Consider the following 24,250-nt stretch of genomic DNA (forward strand, 5'->3'; position numbering starts at 1 on the left):
TGATGGTGTCCTCTAAAGCACAAAAGTTTAACATTTTGATGGTTCAATTTATCTATTTTTTATTTTGTTGCTTGTGATTTTGGTGTTGTCTCTAAGAAACAATTTCCTTTCCCAAAGTCATGAAGTTTTATAGTTTTAGCTATTACATATAAGGCTATGATTCATTTTGGAATTATTTTGTCTATGGCATGATTTAAGAATGTAACTTTATTCTTTTTCATGTGGATGTCTGGTTTGGCCAGAACCATTTGTTGAAAAAACTCTTCTATTCTTGTTGAACTGTCTGGGTATTGTTGTTGAAAATGAATTGGCCATTCCTAGAAGGGTTTATTTCTGGACTCTCAATTCTACTCTGTTGGTTTATATATCTATCCTTATACCAGTACCATGCTATCTTGGTTACTATAGTTTTATGGTAAGTTTTTAAATACGGAAGTATGAGTTCTCTAACTTTGTTCTTTTTTTAAAATCCTAACTTGTTTTGGTTATTTTGAATGATTTCCATATGAATTTTATAATCAGCTTGTCAATTTCTTTTTTTTAAAAAGAGCAGCTGGAATTTTGATAGAGATTGCATTAAATCCGTAAATCAACTTGGGGGGCATTGCCATGTTAACAATATTAAGTATTCCACTTTATAGACGTGAACATCTTTCCATTTATTTAGATCTTTAATTTATTTTAACAATATTTTATAGTTTTCAGTGTACAGGTCTCACATGTTGGTTAAATTTATTTGTTCTATTTTAATGTTTTTATTATGAATTACATGGATTGCTTAGTTAATTTAATTTTCAGATTACTCTTTGCTATTGTTTTGCTTTTGCATCATTCATTGCTGCTGCACAATTGATTTTCGTACACTGATCTTTTATCTGATAACCTTGATGAACTTCTTAATTAGTTCTAATAGTTTTGTGTGTGTGTGTGTGTGTGTGTGTGTTCCTTAGGATTTTCTATATGTAAGATCATGTCACTCTTTCTGGAAATTTGGCTTTGATATTAAAAATACATTAATATAAAACTAAAGAATTAATTAGAATAATATTTTATTAAAAATATTAACTTACTCAAAAAAAAGATCATGTCATCTGTGAAAAGAGATACTTTTACTTCTTCTTTTCCAATATGGAATTTTCTAAATTTCTTTATTCTTATTTGATTCCTCTGGTTAGACTCTCCAGTAAAATGTTTAATAGGAGTGGGGAGACAAACATCTTTGTCTTGTTTCTGATCTCAGGGGAAAAGCATTCAGTCTTTCTCCATTACATATGATCTTAGCTGTGGGATATTTGTAGATGCTTTTTATCAGATTGAGGAAGTTCTCTTTCATTAGTTTGATTAGTGATTTTATCATAAAAAAGTGCTAGATTTTGTGAAATACTTTTTCAGCATCTACTGGGATAATCATGTGGCATTGTCCTTTAATTATATTAAAATAGTATATTACATCGATTGATTTTTGGATGTTAAATCAACTTTATATTCCTGGGATAAATCCCATTTGTTTGTGGTATATAATCCTTTTTATATGTGGCTGGTTCTCTTTGCTGGTATTTTGTTAAGGATGTTTTGCATTTATATTTATATGGGATTTTTGGTCTGTAGTTTTCTTTTCTTGTATTGTGATATCTTTGTCTGGTTTTGATGACAGTAATGGTGGCCTTGTAGAATGAGTTGAGAAGGGTTCCCTCCTCTTCTATTTTTTGTAAGAATTTATAGAGGATTGTTATTAATCTTTAAATCTTATTTAGATTTGTTATGGCTTCCTTGGTAGTTTATCCTTTCCTTTTATAAATTGCAGAAGGGGCTTGTAAATGGGGACAGGAAGGTGGTGTTTGTGCTGACTGGTCCCTTTACAATAATTTTACTACAGTGAAAGTAGAGGATTTTAAATAAAACTGAGTCTTCATTTTGCCTCCTTCTATGAAACAATGATAGATGCTCCACCATTGGAAGACATGCTTAGTTGCAGAAACAAATTCAAAGGTTTTTATATCTTAAATTAAAATTAGAAGATGCCTTTAGGTGCCATCTCCTCAGCTGAGCCATGGGTGCATGCCTGGCTCACTGTCCCCACTTTAAGAAATCTTACCAGTAACCTATAAGTACAAATCTGTCTAGAAACACTACTTAAAAGAGCCTGTTAAGAAGTGTTATACAGACCTTGTCTTGGGTAAGAGCCTGAGAACAAGGAGAGTTTGTTGAATCCCAGACATCACGTAAGGTAATATGAATAATAAATATTTAGATTGTCTTCCTACATGTTGCAAGGTAATTTTTGGTCATTAATCACTCCACTAGCTCAGTGGGAAAAATTAGCACCAAAGAAGTAATAACAGCTAATGTTTACTAAGTAATTACTATGTGCCAAACACTGTCTTAAATCCTTTATGTATACTATCTCTTTTATTTTTCATAGCAATATTATGAGGTCAATGCTAACATTATTCTCCACTTTACAAATGCGGAAATTTAGAAACAAAGAGGTAATCTTAGTTGCAAAGAATGCTGGAGCTGGGGTCCGACCTAGGTTATGTGACCCCAGAACCTGAACCAGAATTTGGAATAGATTATATGCATCCCAGGGATTTAGACTCAGGGTCTCTGTATTCCAAGTTCTGGGTTTGGAAGATAAGTCTTTGTACTCCTTTTGATGAATAATAAAATTTGCAGTCTACCTTTTCTTTTCTTTTCTTTTTTTTTTTTTTTTTGAGACGGAGTCTCACTCTGTCGCCCAGGCTGGAGTGCAGTGGCATGATCTCGGCTCACTGCAAGCTCCGCCTCCCGGGTTCAAGTGATCTCCTTCCTCACTACACCTGTAATCTCTGGGGATTACAGGCATGCGCCACCACACCTGGCTAATTTTTCTGTATTTTTAGTAGAGATGGGGTTTCCCCATGTTGGCCAGGATGATCTTGATCTCTTGACCTCATGATCCGCCTGCCTCAGCCTCCCAATGTACTGGGACTACAGGCATAACCCATCATGCCTGGCTTGCAGTCTACTTTTCAGAAATGTTCATAGAGGGTATACTCAGATGGTACTAATCACTTGAGATTAGACAGTCTCTGCAGGGATAATTGAATAAGCAAGTTAATAAAATAAATATTTAAAATGTATTGAGTGATTAATGTGTTTGAGGTTAAGTGATTTACTTGTATAATTAATTATTTCTGCAAAATAACTCTATGAAATGGTATTATTATCACTTCCATTTATAGATGATGCCCCTGAAACAAAGATGTGTGTAACTTGCCCTGGGCCAGTTAGCAATAAGCCCAGATTTGAACCCAAGCAGTCTTGTTCCAGACCTTCTGTTTTCAACCATTCTACATTGCAGTTTCTCTAAGTAAATAGTCACCTGAAATATGGTTACAACAATACAGTCACACCAAGAATGTAGTTAGAGATAAGAATGCATCATTGTGTTTGTGCATGTGGAGACTGGAGCTGCTTCTATAGGAGATAAGCACCAAGCTATCATCTGTTGGAGAGAAATGTGTTGTGGGTGAAAGGAGGAGGAAGGCTGTTCTGTAAATATGAGACAAGCTGAAACAAATATAGAAATATGAAAAGAAAAAACTAATTTTCAAAAGTGAAGTTTTTAGCCTATGCTTTAACAGAAGATAGGAATAGACTGTGGCATGCACTTGGAAGCTGTGACAGTTTGATCCTGAGAGCACTTGGTGTCGGAGGGTTTGGAGCCACACCTCAGGGGTGAAAAGGAACAGTTTGAAAGGGCAATTTTAGAAAATGACTTTGATAAGCCTCCATTAGTAGATACAGAGGTTGAATCAACAGATTAATATAGGCTTCAATATAAGTGTTTCTATGAACGTAAGAAGCATCTAGAAATTAGCAGGAAAATATCTGACCAGTTGGGATGGTATTTGTATAATAGATTTTTTTTTCTCTTGTGGCAGTAAAATTAAAGGCCTGGATTTATTCAGCAACTTTTCTTCATGAGAATACGAATATATTCCCAGACATTGTTCTACACTTCCTGCGTGGTGTTCTACCACCAATGTGGAGTTATAGATTTAGACCTCTGTGTTTGGGTGGGAAGAGAGTAGGCCCACTAGCAGGCAGTAACCACAGAACTACATGTATCTGGGCCAGTTTTATTCCAGACATGTGGATCTTCTGGTCTGCAGCCTTGACAAACTTCAGAGTTCCCTTGTCTCCTTGTACAGATGTGTGTACCTTTTGATCATGAAGGCACTGTTAATGTCCTTCAGAGTTTGTGTCAATTTGCAACTTTGAAGGATATCCAAATTATCAAATAATTTACATATGATGATTATTAAATTGAAGTTTCTAATTTATTCTTAACGAAAAACAAAAATTACATTCACATCAAAAGCAAATAAATCAATACTTCCCACATTTCCTGTTTCCCAGATGCAAACAAAGATAAGTGGAAATCAAATATCAATATACAGATGCTTTCAAAAAAGTCTTTTGGTCTATTTCCACTTTCAAGGTAACCTGGTGGCTTATTCTCTCAAGTCCTCACACAGGTATTCAGGAATACCAGGATGGCGTGCCCAGGATTCCAACAGCCTGTATTACTGTGGAAGATGCAGAAATGATGTCAAGAATGGCTTCTCGTGGGATCAGAATTGTCATTCAGCTAAAGATGGGGGCAAAGACCTATCCAGATACTGATTCCTTCAACACTGTAGCAGAGATCACTGGGAGCAAATATCCAGAACAGGTGAGTGAAGGAGAAGGCTGGCCTAAGAATACAGTTTCCCGGTCTAGTTTGAGTTATTAGAGATAGTTTGGGAAAGAGAGAACGTGAAACCACCTAGATGGTCCTCATAGATTCATTGAAGGCCAAAGCTTTATATATATTTTTTCTCATCAAAATTTTACCATGTTTACCATCTCACACCAGTCAGAATGGGTATTACTAAAAAGTCAAAGAATAATAGATGTTGGTGAGGTTGTGGAGAAAAAGGAACACTTATATGTTGTTGGAGGGACAATAAATTACTTCAACCCCTGTGAAAAGCAGTTTGGAGATTTCTCAAATAACTGAAAATAGAATTAGCATTTGACCCAGCCATCTTACTACTGTGTATGTAACCAAAGGAAAGTAAATTGTTCTACTAAAATGATACCTGCACTCACATGTTTATTGCAGCACTATTCACAATAGCAAAGACATGGAATCAACCTAGGTGCCCATCAATGGTGGGCTGGATAAAAAACAAATATATGGTCATATATATATACCATGGAATACTACCCAGCCATAGAAAAGAATGAAATCATGTCCTTTGCAGCAAGATGGGCACAACTGAAGGCCATTATCCTAAGTGAATTAACACAGAAACAAAAACAAAAAGCATGTTCTCACAAGTGGGAGCTAATCATTGGGTACATGTGTACATAAATACTGGAAGAATAGGCAATGGGGGCTCCAAAATCGGGGAGGGAGAGAGGGAAGCAAGGTTTACAAAAACTACCTGTTGGATACTACATTACTCTTTGGGTGATGGGTTCAACTGAAGCCAAAACCTTAGCCTCACACAATATGTCCATATACCCCCTGAATCTAAAGGTTAAAAAATGAAAAATAAAAATTTTACCACATTGACTGAAGAAGGGCAGGAGTAATTGAAGAGTAATTGAAAGACAGAATGGTATTCTTGGTGTGGAAATTCAACCTCGGAACAGTTGAGGTGGTATTTGTCCACATGTGTTGTATTTATTCTGTTTGAAGCTAACCTGGCATTTGAGATAAAACCAATTGTTAATACTTATTGTGTTAATTATCTTATTTAATCCTTTCAAAGCTTAGTGAATTTGGATATATTTTCTGTATTAGTCCATTCTCACATTGCTATAAAGAAATACCTAAGACTGGGTAATTTATAAGAAAAGAGGTTTAATTGGTTCACAGTTCTGCAGTCTGTACAGGAAGCATGGTGGCATCTGCTTCTGGGAAGGCTTCAGAGAGTTTTCAATCATGGCAGAAGGCAAAGGGGGAGTGAGGTGTCTTACATGGCAGGAGCAGGAACAAAGGGGAGGGGAGATGCCACACACTTTTAAACAACCAGATCTCATGAGAACTCACTAACACAAGAACAGCACCAAGGGGATGGTGCTAAATCATTCATGAGAAACAGCCTGTATAATCCAATCACCTCTCACCAGGCCTCACCTCCAACATTCGGAATTACAATTCCACATGAGATTTGGCCAGGGACACAGATCTAAATCATATGAAGTTTCTTCATTTTATAGGTGAGAAAACAAACCTAGAAGGAAACTCAATTACCCAAGATCCACACAGCTAAGTAGGCAGCTAAGAAGGAATTCAAACCCAGGATCTTGTGAATATTAAACCAAGCTTTAAACCACAGTTTATGTGCAGTTTCCAGAGTTTATGAATTTATCTGCAAATAAAGGGATGGTATGCAAGTAATTAACAGAATTATTGTGAGGACTAGATTAGGTAAGGCACATCAAATAGCTTTGTCGAGTGTTTGGCACATCACAGCTCACTGAATGTAAGTTTCCTTTGTATGGCATCAAGTGTGCAATAAACACTTTTTATAAGGTTTCTGGTGCAAATCTCATACATTTGTTATTGAAATTCTAAAAATGGAACTTAAAAATGTTATTTAGAAATTTCAGACTTGTATTTTATTTGACGGCATCAGTGGGATGAAGGAAAGGGTGAGGAGTGATGGCATTTGGTGATGGAGAAACAAGTCTTATGCACATGACTTCTCCCAGACTAAGGACTGGGAGATTCAGTACTCAGGACTTCTCCCAGACTTGAGGGCTGTACTGCAGTAAAGATTCATTTTAACCTCAGGACTCTTTTCCCTCTTCTAAAATCATCTGCTTCAAGGACCTGGGCATCAACCATGGCTTTTGCCACAGGGATGATGGAAAACAAGAACTCAGTAGAATCACAGGGAGTCAGACAGCTGTAGAGAAACTGTGGTTTCAAACAGACAAGCCCAGCCCCTTGTCCCTTTAAGAAACTGATAACAGCAGAAGAGCCAAGAGTCTATATTTCAGATGCTAAATAGTCAGATGCCTTAAAGTGTAATCCTTCCAGGTATTCTCCCCAGTCAGTAGTTCTAGGCTAAAGTTTTGTCATCATCAGGTAGCTAGCCCAGGGCTTGAAGGGTTTAGGATTATAATACTATCGCTGTTTGGGTGAGCAGGCTGGGTGAGGTTGTGGGCAGGTGGGTGGCAAGGTGAGAGTGTTATTGGGATCCTTAGTCTGTAGCAGCTAGGGAGTCTCAGAATCTGAGGCCGAAGTATTTAGGCAGAGGAGTTCTTGAGAGCCAGAGGGCTGAGATAGTGCTGGCTCTGACAGCTTCATGAGGGCCATTAACATCTTCTGGCTAGGAGAGCTTGGGCCTATTTGTCAGCTCAGCCTGACTCATTCTTTTATTTTTTAAAATCAGCTGAATTGAGGTATAACTTATATAAAATAAATCAACCAATCTAATGTACAATTTGATGAGTTTGGAAAATGTATAATGTAACCACTACCACAATTATAATATATAATATTTTCACCACCCAAAGTTTCCCTTGAGCTCCTTTGTAGTCCATCTCTGACTCTACCACCCTGCCCTGGCAGCCAGTGATCTCCTTTCTAGAGCTATAGTTGTTTTTTAAATTATTATTTCATATATAAGTGAAATAATATAATTTGTAGTCACTTTCTGTCAGGCTTATTTCACTCAGCATAATGCTTTTGAGATTTATCCATGTTGTTGATTCAGTTGTTTCTTCCTTTATATCCCTGAGTAATATTTCACTGTACAGATATATAACAATTCGTTTATCCATTCAGCAATTGATGGATATGTGGGTGGTTTCTAGTTTTGATTATTGTGTATAAAGCTTTTGTGAACATTCTTGTACTAGTCTTTCTGTGGACTTAATGTTTTCTTTCTTCTGAGTAAATATCTTGGAGTGGAATTGCTGGACTGGCCTAAATTTAAGTACCCTTCTCTCTGTCAAGATGCTTCCACTCTGTATTTTGTCGGGGTAGCACCTTTTCCCAGAAGGTAGATGGACAATTTCAGAGCAATCATGAGATTTAGGATGTTGCCTAGAATTCCAAGAGTTGATCATAAATACTTTGTAACCAAGATGTAAAAGGTAGAAGTTTAACAAAACTTCTTCCACAAAGAAGTAACAGCATTACTTTCACAGAAAAAAATGAAAATGAAGACAGTAAAGTCAAGTCTGTGGTTGCGTTTTGTGGAGGGAATCTGCATTCTAGCTGGCCTGGAACCACAGGGGACATACAGACTATGAAGGCAAGCAAGAAGCATGAAGTCCCTCTGCAGGTGTTAAGTTGACTAATGAGCCTGAAAAAGAACGGCCTTATCCCCAATAAATGTCACTTCTTCCATGAAGACTGCTTTGGTAACATTCCCCTCATCCCAACACTTCATGCCACTGTTATGGTGTCATCTCCCAGCAGAACTTGCAAATGCCCTGAGAGCAGGCACTCTGTTCACTCTATTTCCTTTCTTTTCCTTTTTCCCGCCTCTAATGGCTATTTCAGGAACTTGGCATGCAGTGGCTTCTCAACACATTGTTTTATTTTGGTAGAATGAAGGAGTAAGTAAGAAAAAAATGGTTGGAGGATGTTACTAATCTTGATCCTCTTTTAATCTGGAAGTTTTACTGCCCTTTTAGAATACCAATTGTTCATTGGCACATTGAACCTCACCCCTGAATGTAGCGCAACATGTCCAAATATGAACACATTGGCTCCCTCATACCTGATTTTTTGTCTTCGTTTCTTGTTTCTATTAAATGAACCATATTTATCTAACAGCAAAGTTATAAAACTTCAAGTTATTTTTCATTCCCTCTCCTTTATCACTGTCCTACAGTCAGGTATCACATCCTATTCAGTCTATTTTCGGCATATTAAAAGAAAATTCTCTTCCTACCTTGCCTTTACTGCTACTACTGCCTTAATTCAGGCCCTCACTATTTCCCCCCTGATTTTTCTTCTGGTCTTTTCCATACTTCTTTGCAATTAAGCTCAAAGTTATTTTAAAACATTTGATCTCAACATGGTGATTCCCTGCTTTCAGGTCCCTCTCTCCTGTTTCCTATAAGATAAAGGTTGTGATGAAGATAAATGCTGAGGTGAGTGATCAGAGGTGAGGAGAAGACAGAGGAAAAAAGACAGAGAGAGAGGGGAGTCAGGGTTAGATAAGAGGCAGTTATAGTAAGAAGAAATCATATGGTACCATTCATAAATGAACAGAAAATGAGAATGAAGAAAGGGGAAAAGGAAATGTATGATGGTGAAAGGCAATGTCTGGTGGAGATTTAAGGTCAACTGAGAACTGATCTTTCATAGGCCAGGGAAGGAGTTCAGTTCCAAAGTCTAGCAGACTTTCCTAAAATCATTCATTTTTAAGTTATCAGTAATGCTAACAATAACTTAAAAGTTGGTTTTTATGATTTAGGTTGACTAACTTCTGCCTGACACACCCTTGCTACTTTGCTCCATAGCATACTAAAGAATAGTGGTGCTAAATAACTTATACAATTAGCTTCAGTGGAAATTATCTCTATAAAAGGAGAAGGTCTGTTGAAACTATCATTATTCTGCCTGCAGAATAATGCAAACATCTTTGGAGACTTGAAGGTAGGCAGAGGGGAGGAAAGTGGATGTCTTAGTCTGTTTTATGCTGCTATCGAAGAATATCATAGAATGGGTAATTTATAATGAACAGAAATTAGATCAGAGTTCTGGAGACAGGGAAGTTCAAGAGCATGGCACCAGCAATTTGCAAGGAACTAAGGAACTTCATGCTGCATCATCCCATGGCAGAAGGTGGAAGGGCAAGAGATGGTGAGAGCAAGAGAGCAGGAGGGGACCAAACTCCTTTTTATAACAAACTCATTTTTGAGATAATTTACCCATTCCTGTGATAATCATATTAATCCATTCCTGAGGGCAGAACCCTCATGATTTAATTACCTCATATTAGGCCCCACCTTCCAGCAATGTTGCATTGGGGATTAAGTTCTCAACACATGAACTTTTGGGTGACATATGCAAACCATTGCATGGACTAACACTAGGCAGTGGCTAATAGATATTGTTCAGTGGTAACACCCAGTATAGTTCCTTACATCTCATCAACCATGCACAGAACCTTAATAAAAGTAAAGCAGTTAGCGTGTAAATAATCCTTCCATTTTGGCCCAAAACTCGTGGGCAAAATGTGGTAAATTTCAGCTTTAGAAAAGTGTATATGTGATTGATAAAGTATTAGCACATTTCAAAACCCTGTTGCATAATTTATCCATAAGCCTGGACTGAATTAACCACAGGCTTTATAAAGATGCCAATAGGCCAGGCGCGGTGGCTCATGCCTGTAATCCCAGGGAGGCCAAGGTGGGCAGATCACTAGGTCAGGAGATGGAGACCATCCTGGCTAACATGGTGAAACCCCATCTCTACTAAAAAATACAAAAAAAAGTTAGCCAGGTATGGTGGTGGGTGCCTGTAGTTCCAGCTACTGGAGAGGCTGAGGCAGGAGAATGGCATGAACCTGGGAGGCAGAGCTTGCAGTGAGCGGAGATCACACCACTGCACTCCAGCCTGGGCAACACAGTGGGATTCCATCTCAACAGAAAAAAAAAAAAAAAGCCAATAATGAAAATACTTTATTATGTTTCACTTTGTGAAAATAGCAGAATAGGGGTAGTATATACCTAAAATCTACCCTCTTTCCAAAAAACCGATGGTGGCACATTCTGGCTCCTCTAAGCCCAGAATTCTCTCTCCGCTCTGACTTCCTCAGAAACTGTACTCTTCTGTGATTTGGGCATGTTGTGCAGGACCCAGAAGATCTTGGACAGTGTGCATGAGTGCACTTCACTGGGGCTAAAGCAGTCCTCTGGAAGCTCTGACATTAGCCTCAGAACTCCATTCTCTCAAGACAGCTTTATCCCTGGGAAATCATGGTGTCTTTAAGACCCATCTATGGTTGAGAATAAATCCGAGTAGGTGAAAATCAGCGCTTTTTGATTTCTGAGCTGATACTTCATGGTACTAAAATAGCAATATTATTTCTACCCCCACTTATCAAGGAACTACTTTGCATTTGAAAATTCAGAGGAAATTTCTTGCCATCTGTGAATAGGTTTTATTTTTTGTTAACTCTATAGAGGTTATCCTAAAAATTAAAATAGTTTTAGAGGCAGAGACAGAGAGTAGGGATCCTAGAGATTTAGTACAAACTCCATGACTTTCAGATTAGGAAAATTGACCAAGGAGAACTTGTCCAAGGGGACACAGCAAATGAGTGGTACAAACACATCTGGAACATAACTCTAGATTTCTGGACTCCCATTTCTTTTAACCTCTAAGAGATTCCATTATGCCTGGGCATGCCTTAGTTGAATGGGGTCTAAATTTGAGGGCTATATGTTGATTCAGGATATAGGCAGTTCCATCCTTACCAAGTCATTTTTATAGGAGAAATTGTACCTTTCTCTCATGCTTTTTCTCCTGACATATTTTCTCTAAGCACAGAGCTCTCATATCTACTGTCCTTTGTCGTCTCAGAGTTTCCTTAGAGCACCCATGAAGGAGTTTCACCTGGGAAAGTCGCCTGTGCTTGATCCATTGATTTTATGTATCCTCCCTCCAAGTCCTCCTTGGGTCATTTCTTTTTAGCTCCTTGTTACTTTGGAAGAGGATCTGATGAATGCATCACTTCTGGGGTGTTAATGACTCTTTATGACGCCTTGTTCCCATGTGCCTCTTTTTACACCCCTTCACCAGCTACTCAGGTCCATCTTTATCAGAGGGCAACAGAAAAAGCCAAAATAGATGCACTACCAATCACATTATATTGTAAAATAAACTTTTTAAGAAATAATTTTAGACTCACAGCTATTGTAAAAATAGTGCAGAAAGTTCAAATGTACACTTTGACCAGGCTAACATGATTAGTGATAACATCTTACGTAACCATAGTACATTAACCTGTTGAGGACACTGGTGAGAGGATACTCCTGAGAGCGAGCTGCTTTCTTGGAAAGCGAGGGCTGCCTTGTGGGCATCTCTGTGTAGCACCCAGTGCAGGGTGGACCTGCTCTGACTTTAGCCCCCTTAGTCTTTTTCCAGTTTTAATTTATGATGCTTTCATGATTTTCCACAAACAAACAAACAAATCAAACACAGAGGGAAGGTTGTGCTTGAATTGACCTGACTGGAGGACAAACTGATCCTAAACTGGACTCTCTCACCAATAATGGATTCTCTAATGTTGACTCTTGGGGCTGGCGCATTTCTTTTGATCCCCAGCAATTTCCTAGGTCTTATTTTGAAGTTTGCTTAGTAAAGGCAATACTTTTAAAATGTTAATATATTCATGAATTATTCTGAAGTTATTGTATGGAAAGGAAAGTGTTTGGGATTTTGGAGTGGTTGGCGGTTGATGGTATTCAAACCCATTTTAATAAGGCCTTGATGCAGCGAATTTTTTTTTAACATGCCTTTTTCTTACAGCAGTTATTTTCATGCATTCAAAGAACAAATTCAGTTTTATATGCCAGTATTATTTTAAATATGGTACAGTACTGTGAAGGCTAGTGGGGAACATTGAAATGAAAACTCTAGTTTGTTAACTGAACACTTTCTTTTTTCAGTGTGGGGCAGGATTTCTCAACATCATCTCTGTTGGCTCTTTGGATCAGATAATTCTTTGTTGTGGGGGGCTGTCCCATGCATTGTGGGGTGTTTAAGAACATTCTTGGCCACTAACAAGTAGTATCACTTCCTACCCCACACCACACCTCCTGCAGTCTCGAGCATCAGAAATGTCTCCAGACATTGCCAAATGTCCCTTGGGGGACAGAAGCCACCCCAAGTTGAGAATCGCTGATGTGGAGTAATGGAAGGAAGACTAGATGGGTGTTGTGAGGCTTTGGTTCTGGTTTTATTTCTGCCACAAATAAGCTGAGTGGCTTAATCCTTCATCTATAGAAGGAGGAACTTTGTCTGAAAAAGCTTGAAGGTCATTGCCAGCCCTAAAATTCCATTATTAAAAAAATACTGAAAGATGAAAAAAATACTTAAAGATGAAATTTATCATCAGACTAATGGTAAATTCTGTGTACTGTTAAATAGCAACAAGACATCATGGAAGCCCTTTCTAAAGCTGGTGCTGGAGAAGAGCATTATTTACAGAGTAAGGGTGTTGCTGTTTTGTTTTGTTTTTAAATTCTGTGTTCGAATACAGTTGGGAACTTTCCTATCCAAAAAGTTAAACAGGCTCCCTTTTTCTGTGGTACTTCTTAAGCCTTTAATGTGCTGATGTGCACTGGGAATCTTTAAGAGGTAGCTTTGCAGTATTCTGCAAATTTTTGATCATGGAACACTATTTTCACAGAGTATCTTAAAACATTTTGTGAAACAGTAGGATGACGCATGAGTTTTGCTGGATAGATTATGTTTTAGTGTTTTTTATTATATTCTTTTTAAATTGCTCTTAATTCAGCATCTATTTATTTATTGGGTATTGGTATGTGTGAGGCACTAAGATTATAGCAATAGCATGGGGTGGGCAGTATGCTCCGTGCATATCCTGTAAAATTTGCATCCCGTCTCTTATATTTTGTTGGTAGACTATTTTGCCTGTCTGGATATAAACATCAGCCTTTCCTGAAGATGGGAGAACTTATGCAGAAGTTGAGAAATAGGAGAGGCCCATTAGGAGGGACAGCCCACGGTGGGTCTGACATGCCATGTGAAGGGCTGGGGCTTTGTCCTGTAGGCAGCACGAAGGCACTGTAGAGTTTTAGCAGTGGATTTGCATTTTAGCTTACTCTGGCCACTGCATACTTTTGAGTAGGCAAAGACTGAAATCAGCCAGGAGATAATAGAGTTTGAACCAAGACAGTTGAAATAGTGTTGGAAAAGAGGAGAAGGATTCAGAAAATGGAAATAAAGTTGGCAGGAGTTGTTGAAGTTTGGGTATATGAGAGAAAAAGAAGTAGAAGTGCAGTTTGGGTGAGTAGGAGAATTCATCCATTAATTCTACAGGAATTTATTGAGCTCTTACTTTGCTGGGTGTATTAGGGTTCTCTAGAGGGACAGAACTAATAGGATATATGTGTATATGAACAAGAGTTTATTAAGGAGAATTGACTCACACGATCACAAGGTAAAGCCCCATGATAGGCCATCTGCAAGTTGAGGAGAAAGGAAGCCAGCAGTGAATCAGCCCGAGTCCCAAAACCTCAAAAGTAGGGAAGCTGACAGTGCAGCCTTCAGTCTGTGGCCAAAGGCCCGAGAGCCCTTGGCAAACTACTACTCTGAGTCCAAGGGTCCAAAAGCTGAAGAACATGGAGTCTGATGTTCGAGGGCAGGAAGCATCCAGCACAGGAGAAAGATGGAGGTCAGAAGACTTAGCAAGTCTGCTTTATTCTAGCCTCACTGGCCATTGCTTAGATGGTGCCCACCCAGATTGAGGGTGGGTCTGCTTCTTCCCGTCCACTGACTTAAATGTTAATCTCCTTTGGCAACACCCTCAAAGACACATCCAAGAACAATACTTTGCATCCTTCAATCCAATCAAGTTGACACTTAATATTAACCATGACAAGTTCACCGCTTGTCAACTTGAACCCATACACATCTCCTGAAATCATATATAATCTCCAAATAAAGACAATAATTATGCCTAATATAATACAGCTATCTCTTGTACAACAGGGAGCACACTAATCCTTAACCTAAATGCTATTACATAAAGTTAACAATACTTAAATACTGATATGAAGTCAATAAATCTTACATCACATGATAAAAGAAAAAGAAAATGAAGATATTTTCTTAGTGCAAGTGTATACATGCACATATTCTTAACAAAATTAGGAGGAAATATTCACAACAATTACAGTCCTCTTTCTGTAACTGGTCAAGTGGTTGTAGCTGGTATTGATGACTACCTTTTTCTACTACCTATTCTGTATTCCCTTTGCCTTCAGCAAGCACTTCAGTTGGTCGTAGTTTTTTACCTGGTGTAGTGACCCAAACCTTCACTCCTGAAGAGTCTGGGCCATTTGTAGTCATGCCTGGATTGGGTTGTTGTAGTTTCCCATTGACCATAATCACAAGACATGGTAATACTAAGAGATGCAATAAGGGATCTCCTGTATTCCATGCATACTCTTCCTTACCTTCATTGTGGGATAATAGACTAATTTTATCTTGATAATCCAGATCAGTCACCCCGGCCAACACTATAACTCCCTTCTTAGCCTGTTGACTTAGAGGTGGGCAGAGCCCAAAGTGTCCAGATGGCAACCTTAACTTCCAATTTAATAGAATCATTGTTGTGCCTCCTGGCAACATTCCTCCCTCTGGAACTAAGACTTCTAAGCCAGCAGAATATAATGTAGCAGGAACAGAAAGCAAGAATTTTGCTAGTGGGTCACTAGGGGTGATGGTGAGTGATGCCACTTCCATTTCCACCCCTTGTTTCTTGGACCTGTGAATCCTGGCTATGGGAGAAACAGTACCATGTATCGGACGCTGATTCAGATCATACACAGCCTTCTGGAGAACTTCACTCTAGCCCTGCAAAGCCCTGCAAAGTATTGTCGCCTAGTTGGCATTGTAATTGTGACTTCAAAAGTCATTCCACCATTCTATCAATCCAGCTGCTTCAGGATGATGGGTAACATAGTAAGACCAGTGAATTCCATGAGCATGCACCCATTGCCACACTTCTTTAGCCGTAAAGTGAGTGTCTTGGTCAGAGGCAATGCTGTGTGGAATACCATGACGGTGGATAAGACATTCCATGAATCCATGCATGGTAGTCTTGGCAGAAGCATTGTGTGCAGAATGGGCAAACCCATATCCAGTGTCTATTCCAGTTCGGACAAACTGCTGCCCTTTCCATGATGGAAAAGGTCCAGTATAATCGACCTGCCACCAAGTAGCTGGCTGATCACCCTGAGGAATGGTGCCATATCGAGGGCTCAGTGTTAGTCTCGGCTACTGGCAAATTAGGCACACAGCAGTGGCTGTAGCCAGGTCAGCTTGGTGAGTGGAAGCCCATGTTGCTGAGCCCATGTGTAACCTCCATCCCTGCCACCATGGCCACTTTGTTCATGGGCCCATTGAGTGATGACAGAGGTGGCTGGGGAAAGAGGCTGAGTGGTGTCCATAGAATGAGTCATCCTGTCCACTTGATTATTAAAATCCCCCTCTGCTGAGGTCACCCTTTGGTGAGCACTCACATTGGATACAAATATTTTCACAGTTTTTGACCACTCAGGTCCATCCTTAAAATTTTGTATATACATATTATCCTATTATCAAATATTGTCAAATTGCCCTCATAGCACCATAGCTGCATGGTAAGATGGGCAATTAAACAAGCAACAGTGATAGAAAGTGGTAAGTGCCACAGTATGGCAGCTACATGGTTCTATAGGGGCTCATTTGAGGGCAACCGTCCTGGTCTAGGAGGCCAAGGATGGCTTTCTGGAGAGATTCAGTTTATTCCTACTAAAAAGGAGATTAACTACATGCTAGAGATTATAAGGATGGGGTTGGGATGAGGTATATTACAAGCTGAGGAAGTACATGTGAAAGCCTGAAGAGTAGTGTTACTCTTTTTTTTAAGAAATGTGATGTGACTTCCTGTAACTTCTGAATTCATTTGCTAATGAATCCTGTTTTTGTGGAGTTATCCCGTAAAATAACCTAAAGACAAAGACATGGCTTTTTTAATGTATATGTGTCTTTAGAAATAAATCATTGAAAAGCTCAGTAATCCCTTTGGAGAATGGCTTTAGCGTTGATGCTGTCAAGACCCTTGTCAAAAGAATAAACCAAATCTGATGGGCCTGGTGGATAAACTCATTCCATACATAATTGAATAGTTAGAGACTGTACAGAAATGCAGTTTTGCCTTTTGTCCGAATATGTAGTCTGATGATTTGTAAAAACCTTCTTAGTGGGAACAGCAGGTTATTCTGCCTGGGTGGGAGCCTTTTTACTAACTTAAGCAGCTGTTTAAACTTTCATAAGCAAAGTAATTATTAAATGTTTCATGAACATATTGGTTGGAACGTTTGTTCACATTTTAACCTTGAGTTGGAAAGTTTTAGGGGGGTGGGGTTAAAGAGTTTTAAGCTGGCAAATTCATTCTTTTTTTCTTTCTTATTATAAACTTTTTATGGCTTAGAACCAGCCAACCTAAATCATGGAAGGAAAAATACATGTGTGGCAAGCATGAGACATTTCATTGTTTATTTTTCAAATTTCTGAAATGTGGTCATAGCTGTGCATGCCTCTGGGCTCATAAAGACAGCAAATGGAAATAGCTGAAGCCAGACAGACTGTTTTAGATAGATAGCCACCCAGGTAGGCAAGGAAAACCTTGGAGGTTACTCTTTCCTGGAATCAAGTCATATTAATTTGCCAAAATGGGATTTTCAAGCAGGAGGATGTGATCTTTCTTAGGTCTGAACACCTTGCCTTTTTAAATGATGGAGCCATTTAATAATAATCTTAATCAGAAGATGAGGAATAATATACATTTATAGAGTACTTAGTATATGGCAAATGTATATGACACATAGTTGTCTAGGTGTTTCTCATACATTATCTCCTTTAATGTTCACCACAACCTTGTCAAACAAGCAACGCTGTTATACCCATATAACAGATAAACGAAGGCTTAGAGAGGTCACAGAATTTACAAAGCTTCTGAGTGGCTGAGCTGGGATTTAAATTCATCTGTCCTATCCAAGAACAGTTCATTATCCTGTACTTCTTAGTGCCTTTTTATTCTAGTTTGTGAAGTGCTGCTACCTAAAGAGTTTCCCATTTTACTCTAAATGAAAAAGAAAACCAGGACAACCATCAGCATCAATAGCAACTATTGCTTGTTGAACATCTACTGTGTGCAGGACGCTATGTTATAAGCTTGGGAAATATTCTGGGACTGAGAAGAAAGAAGATAAAAGGGTCCTTGCCCTGTGGCCGGTGAGGAAAATAGGCAGTAAGTTCTGGAGCTCACACTGTGCAGCACTGGTGCAGGGCCTGCCGCACTGTGTCCTCGCTGGCCCAGTACTAATGTCTGCATATAGTACTTTACAATTTGTAATGTGCCCTCACTGATATTGTCCCACATAATCCGAACAACAGGACTGATAATTACAATTCCCACTTTAAAGATGAGTAAGCTGAGATTCAGAGGGACAAAATAATTGGACTAAGGTCAGGCACACACCAAAATAAGTGGAAAATACGATTCAAAATGTGATTCCTCTATAACTTGCTGTAGTCATTACCTAGAGCCCTGCAATTTTATATAGCATAAAATAAATGCTTTAAGGATTACCTGAAACACAACCTTAAAAAATGAAAGCCTTTAAATAATAATAATCACAATATAGTGATGTAATGAGAGCAATTTTAGTGGTTTTAAAATATGTCCACATTTTTTTTTATTTCTGTTTAAAAGGTGGAGCTGAATTCTCTTCCCCTGCATGTGTACTGTACTTAGTGACCGACTTCTAGTGAATAGAATATTGCAGAAGTGCTGGGTTATGGCAGCCAAGATTAGAACGTAAAATACAGTGTAACTTCCTCCTTGCTCTTTCTCTTGCATCACTTGCTCTGGGAAAAGCCAGCTGCCACGCTGGGAGGAGCACTTGGAGAGGTCCAGGTGGTAAGACACTGACTCCTTCTGCTATTAACCAGTACAACTAGCTAACAAGTAAATCCAACAGGTCCAGTCTAGGCTTCAGATGACTTCAATCCTGGCCGATATTTTGACCACAACCTTATCAGAGACCCTAAGCCAGAACCACCCAGCTACGCCACTCCCAGATTCTTGACTCACAAGAACAGTGTGAGATAATAACTGTTTATTGTTTAAGCCACTAAGTTTTGGGGTAAACTAATACAGCAATCAAAGGGCACGAGATACACAGAAAGGAATAACTGTGTCTAAGCTGTCACAAAAGATGGGTACTAAAATGTGACAAATATGAGTAGGAACTTGTAGGTGGACAAGGAATTTATTGGGAGGTGTTCTGGGCAAAGAGACGAGTGTGTGCAAAAAAGTGTGGAAGTGTGCCACAGCAAGGCACATTTATGAAACTGCACAGTACAGTGCAAGATAAAAATCACACCAAGAAATGTAATATATCATAATATAACAACGAATGTTCTTAAGAGTGACTTTGAGTCTGCAAGAAATTTAGTTCTATATGGACTATCTTAAAAGATAGGAAAGCAATTAAAACATTGTTTCAAATATTTACTTCAAAATTTTTTTAAAGTACTGTATAAATTTTTAGTTAGAGTCTAAGCTATCCAGAAAAGCCACTTCCCTGTGTTCTTACTTCACTAGACTGTCTGGTTCCATGTTTTGAAAACTTTAGTTTAAATGTAGAGCCAAGAATTAACTAATGAAGAACACCTGGATTTTCTGCAGGATTTCACTGCACCAATTCTGTTACAACAATCAGGTAGAAATTAACATTTTATAACCAATTATATGTTTTACTTGGCATCATGCTAACCAACTGAATTTTTACAAAACAGAATTGGCTAAATTGACTCATTATTCTACACCATACCTCACTCATTGACTGACTATTTATTGAGTGCTGTCCATGTGTTACCCACTGTGATAGGCCCATAAAACAACCCTTTATGGTTGCAAAAATCACTTTGCATCCCAGTTGCAGCTCTACTGTTTTCTAGAGTTAATAGAAGTTCCTGGTGAAAAAAACTATGCTTAGTTTTTTTCTAAGCATGTTTAACTTGGGTTTTTAATATAAAATTAATACCTACTCATTTGAAATAAAGAGAAAAGTGAAAAGAAATTTTACTTGGAAATACATTAATTGAAAGACAGTTGCTGTTAGCATCTTGCTGCACTTCTTTCACTCTATTTTCTTCTATGAGTATCTTTATAAAGTTATAATATTTTATAGATACTGTCAAATCTAGTTGTTGTTTAACATCAGGCAAAATATCCCTTGAAACAGAATTTTTAATGTATTTAAGTTATTCTAACAAATGGATATCCTGCAATTTACTTAACCTGGTATTAGATGTTTTGATTATACATGAATCTTTCAGGAAAAATCATGTCATAGTTCAGTAAATATGTAGCTAGTGAATTTTGAATGTGTCTTTTGAACTGTTTATGGACTTTGTGATAATTGGGTAATTTTAAATGATAATCAGTAGGAAGCTTAGGAAGAGGTTAACATGGTTTCTCTCCCTTCCAAGAGAACTGCCTTTGTCAAGATCCTGAGATGACCACTGTGGCCATGTGCCCAGTGTGCTGTCACAGTTATACTGTCAGTTAAATTAAGCATGAATGATTGGATGGAGAACATTATTATTCTCTGCACATTCTTCATTCTTAATTTAAGGTTAAACTAATTTAATGGCATGTGAATTTTTAGTAGCAATTATGGACAGTTAATGCATGTTCTTCCTTAGTTATGCCTCATCTCTTTGCAAAATTACAATATTTCATTCCAAATTTCATCTGACCAGATTTGGAAGTAGCTCTTTCTTCTCTTTTCCCTCAGTGTTTATATCAGAAGTGTTTTGAGTTTATACTGTAAATCTCCATTTGTGTATTTTCATAATAAGACTCTAAGAACCTTGACTGGTTATGAGGGCACTGGAATCAAAGCAAATGAGGGCACTGGAATCAAAGCACTGGACCCAGTGCTTTCTCCATCCTTCAGGGGATATTGTACAGACAATAGAGATGCTATCTTAACATCTCTGTTTGAGTTTTTCCCTCTCACCTGTCTTGCATACCACCCTAACCAATACTCCTTAAGTATGCCTCTATATTACTATGTCCCTATCAACACTCTATTTTAAAAAGGCAATGGCTTCACACTTCCTGTAAGATAATAGCCAGTAGTCCTTGAATCTGGCATTCAAAGCCTTAAATCTACAAGACGATATACTGGTCATACCTTTTCCTGCCTATTTTTTATGCTTTCCATAAAATTTGTCACAAATCCCATACCTTATTTATGTGCATATAGGAGCATCTAATGGGAACTCAAAATTGCTTTAAAGAACATAAATGAATGAATGAACATGAATGAGCTAATGAATGAAAGAAAAGTTATGCCTTCTGTACCAGCAGAAGCTAATGACTAAAATAAAATGGTTAAACTGGACTAGAAATTTAAGATTGTTATGGGTTTCTAGTCTAGGAAACACCCTCAATGTGGTTTCCATATTGGATTTTCCCAACAGAGAAAGATATGGGATCCCCATCTTCTGATTCCCAGACCATTACTCTTTCTGCACCATGTTGTCACGTGCTACTCTATTAAAAGTGAGGCAGTATTATTATACTTTGTTATTGCTTTTCATTATTAGACATAGTGTTTTAAGGACAGTATTGAATAGGAAGATTGTTTTTTCAGAGTGCTGTAACCTATTTTAGCATTCAAAAGGGCAAATGTATAAACCTGAGTGGTGAGAAAAACGTAGCAGATTAACTAATTTTGAAAGATGATTTATTTTGAACTTGAGTAGGGGTTAGGGACCTTCATTAGTTCCTAAGAAAAGTAGGCCACAAACTCAACCTCTATGCTCTTCTTTATCTAGTCATGATATTAGAGTATGTGTGGACTTTGACAGTGACACCTAAATGGTTTTTACTTGCCTCATTGTTTCCTTACTAACTGTATGAAAGAAGAACAGATGTTGAGCTCCTCCAATCTAAAAATACAAACTCTGGAATGCTCCAAAATTTGAAACTTTTTGAGTACCAACATGACTCCACAAGTGGAAAATCCTGACCTCACATGTTGGGTCACAGTCAAAAGGTAGTAACAAATTGGTTTCATGCACAAAATAATTAAAAATGTTGTATGAAATTATCTTCAGACTATGTGTATAAGGTGTATAAGAAACATAAATTAATTTTGTGTTTACACTTGGTCCCATCCTCATGATATCTCATTACGTATATGCAAATATTCCAGAATCTGAAAAATCCAAAATCCAAACATTTCTGGTCCCAAGCATTTCAGACAAGGAATACTCAACATGTGAGACTCTGGAGGTGAATTTTTGTTTGTTTGGTTGGTTGGTTGGTTGGTTTTTGCAGGAAATTGTTGAAGTCTTAGAAGGGGCGCATTCAGCAGTTAGAGCTTCCCTTTTAGTTTGCATACCATGCCGAAGAAGAGGAGGTGTGATTCTCCTTCTGGAGATGATCATTCTTTCAAAAAGAATTACGGTAAATTCTGTTTTTTAAAAATAGACTTCTAGGGCAGAGTAGGGGAAAGACATAGGGAACCGTTAGTTAAGGTATCAAGGCTTGAGAACATTGTTTTTGTCTGCCCATTGTTTTTGTCTGCTGGAAACATCGCCTCTCCCAACATTTGTGCTTCTAGTGGACTGGTAACTTGCACTCCTGAGAACTGGAATCTTGAGGAAGACACAGAGCGATAGAAGAGATTGGGGCTGAGTCATCCATGATGGTGTCCTGGGCAGTTCAGAACCTCTGAGCCTCAGTTTTTCTTTCCCCCAAAATGGGATTCTATGTCTCACTGAGTTATTTGAGGATTCAGTGAGATGCTGTCTCCGCAAGCTTTGGCACAGAGTTGTTATTCAAGTGAATATTAGCTACCACTCTTTGAGGTTAGTAGTCCTGGGGACAATTCTTTTCTCCCCCTAAAGAAGGAAAGGGAAAGAAAACTTTCTACTGAGGAGGCAGCAAATGCAGAATCACTGAAAGTGCTTGCGAAGAATATCCAACTATTCAAATTATGAATTAGCAAAAGATAATCAGGTGATTGTGAACTGTGGGTTACTGCTGCTTTGTTATAATACTGCTATTAAAACCCACATTACTTCATTCTTAAAAAGTCAATAGCACTGAAGAAACTCAGGCTTCTTGTTGGGTCAGGAAGTGGCGGAATGTAAAGGGAGTAAAAAGAGTGGTAGTCTATAAAGGAACTAGCCATCCAGCCATCCAGAGACCAAGTCCCTCTTTTAATTAATAGAGTTATGGAGAGGCTCCAGCATATTAATAAATGTCCCCCTATGGGTGATGAGAATGTCAAGTGTGAAACAGAGCATATTGGATTTTGTAATAAAAATACAGAGAACTATAAATGAGATGTCCAGGAGGCATCTAAGTTAAGGACACCTAAGATCAAGACTTTATATTCTAGTTGATAAAAAGTTGTGGGTAAAATTAGGGTGCTAAGATGGAAAAAGAAAGGATCCTGTTGGCAGGAGGAACACTGATATGAAGTGATGGGGGAGTTTTGATCAAGCCTGTATCTTTGGTATTTAATATGGGGATGCGTAGAGAGTGTTAGAAGCCATAGGTACAGCCACATACATTGTTAAAATGTGACTTTTTGTTATATTATTTCACGTTTGAGCAATTACCAACTTACTAGCAGTTGTACAAAAAGTAAGTCATTGTGAATTTGGAATGCATTTTCACATATACATTGTATTAGACCATTCTTGCATTGCTATTAAGAAATACGTCAGACTGGGTAATTTATAAAGAAGAGGTTTAATTGGCTCATGACCCTGGAGGCTTTATAGGAAGCATGGTGCTGACATCTGCTCGGCTTCTGGGGAGGCCTCAGGAAGCTTACAATCATGGTGAAGGTGAAGGAGAAGCAGGCAACTCACACGGTGGGAGTGGGAGCAAGAGAGAGAGAGTGGGAGGAGAGGTGCCACACAATTTTAAACAACCAGATCTCGTGAAAACTCACTCACTATTGCAAAGGCAGCACCAAGCCGTGAGGGATCTTCCCCTATGATCCAAGCACCTCCCACCAGGCCCCACCTCCAGCACTAGGGATTACAATTCAAAATGAGATTTGACTGGGGATAAATATCAAAACTATATTAGACTTGAAGCTGCAAATGATTATTTAATTCATATTCTAGCATTAGGTATACCAGAACAAGGTATCAGGGTAAGAAAAAGTCGGTATGAAGGGCACAAGATAATGGAGGAAGACAGTTTCTTCTATCATCTAGGGACTTTGAGTCAATTCTTGGGGAAAAAAATAGATGATGTTGTCTTAGATGGTCCTTTTGTTGTTGTTTTGATCCTTTTCTTCAAATTCCTGGTGGCTTTTCTTTCTGACTAACAGAACTCTCTTGTAAAACAGCCCAGTGAAATAGGTATTATCCCAATGTTACAGCTGAGAAAATGGGGCT

The 24,250-nt window shown here is 38.3% G+C and overlaps 1 protein-coding gene across 4 annotated transcripts in view; it reads left to right on the forward strand.

Moving 5' to 3' along the window:
* CPQ (carboxypeptidase Q) overlaps positions 1 to 24,250 on the forward strand; it is a 587,881-nt gene that overhangs the window by 226,929 nt on the left and 336,702 nt on the right. For all 4 annotated transcript variants that reach the window (XM_054498056.2, XM_063668990.1, XM_054498057.2 and 1 more), the window contains exon 4: positions 4,513 to 4,720. In XM_054498056.2, coding sequence (XP_054354031.2) covers positions 4,513 to 4,720 — 208 coding nt within the window. The remainder of the gene's footprint in view (positions 1 to 4,512; positions 4,721 to 24,250) is intronic.

This window comes from Pongo pygmaeus, chromosome 7, assembly GCF_028885625.2.
Source record: "Pongo pygmaeus isolate AG05252 chromosome 7, NHGRI_mPonPyg2-v2.0_pri, whole genome shotgun sequence".
Classification (NCBI taxonomy): Eukaryota; Metazoa; Chordata; class Mammalia; order Primates; family Hominidae; genus Pongo; species Pongo pygmaeus.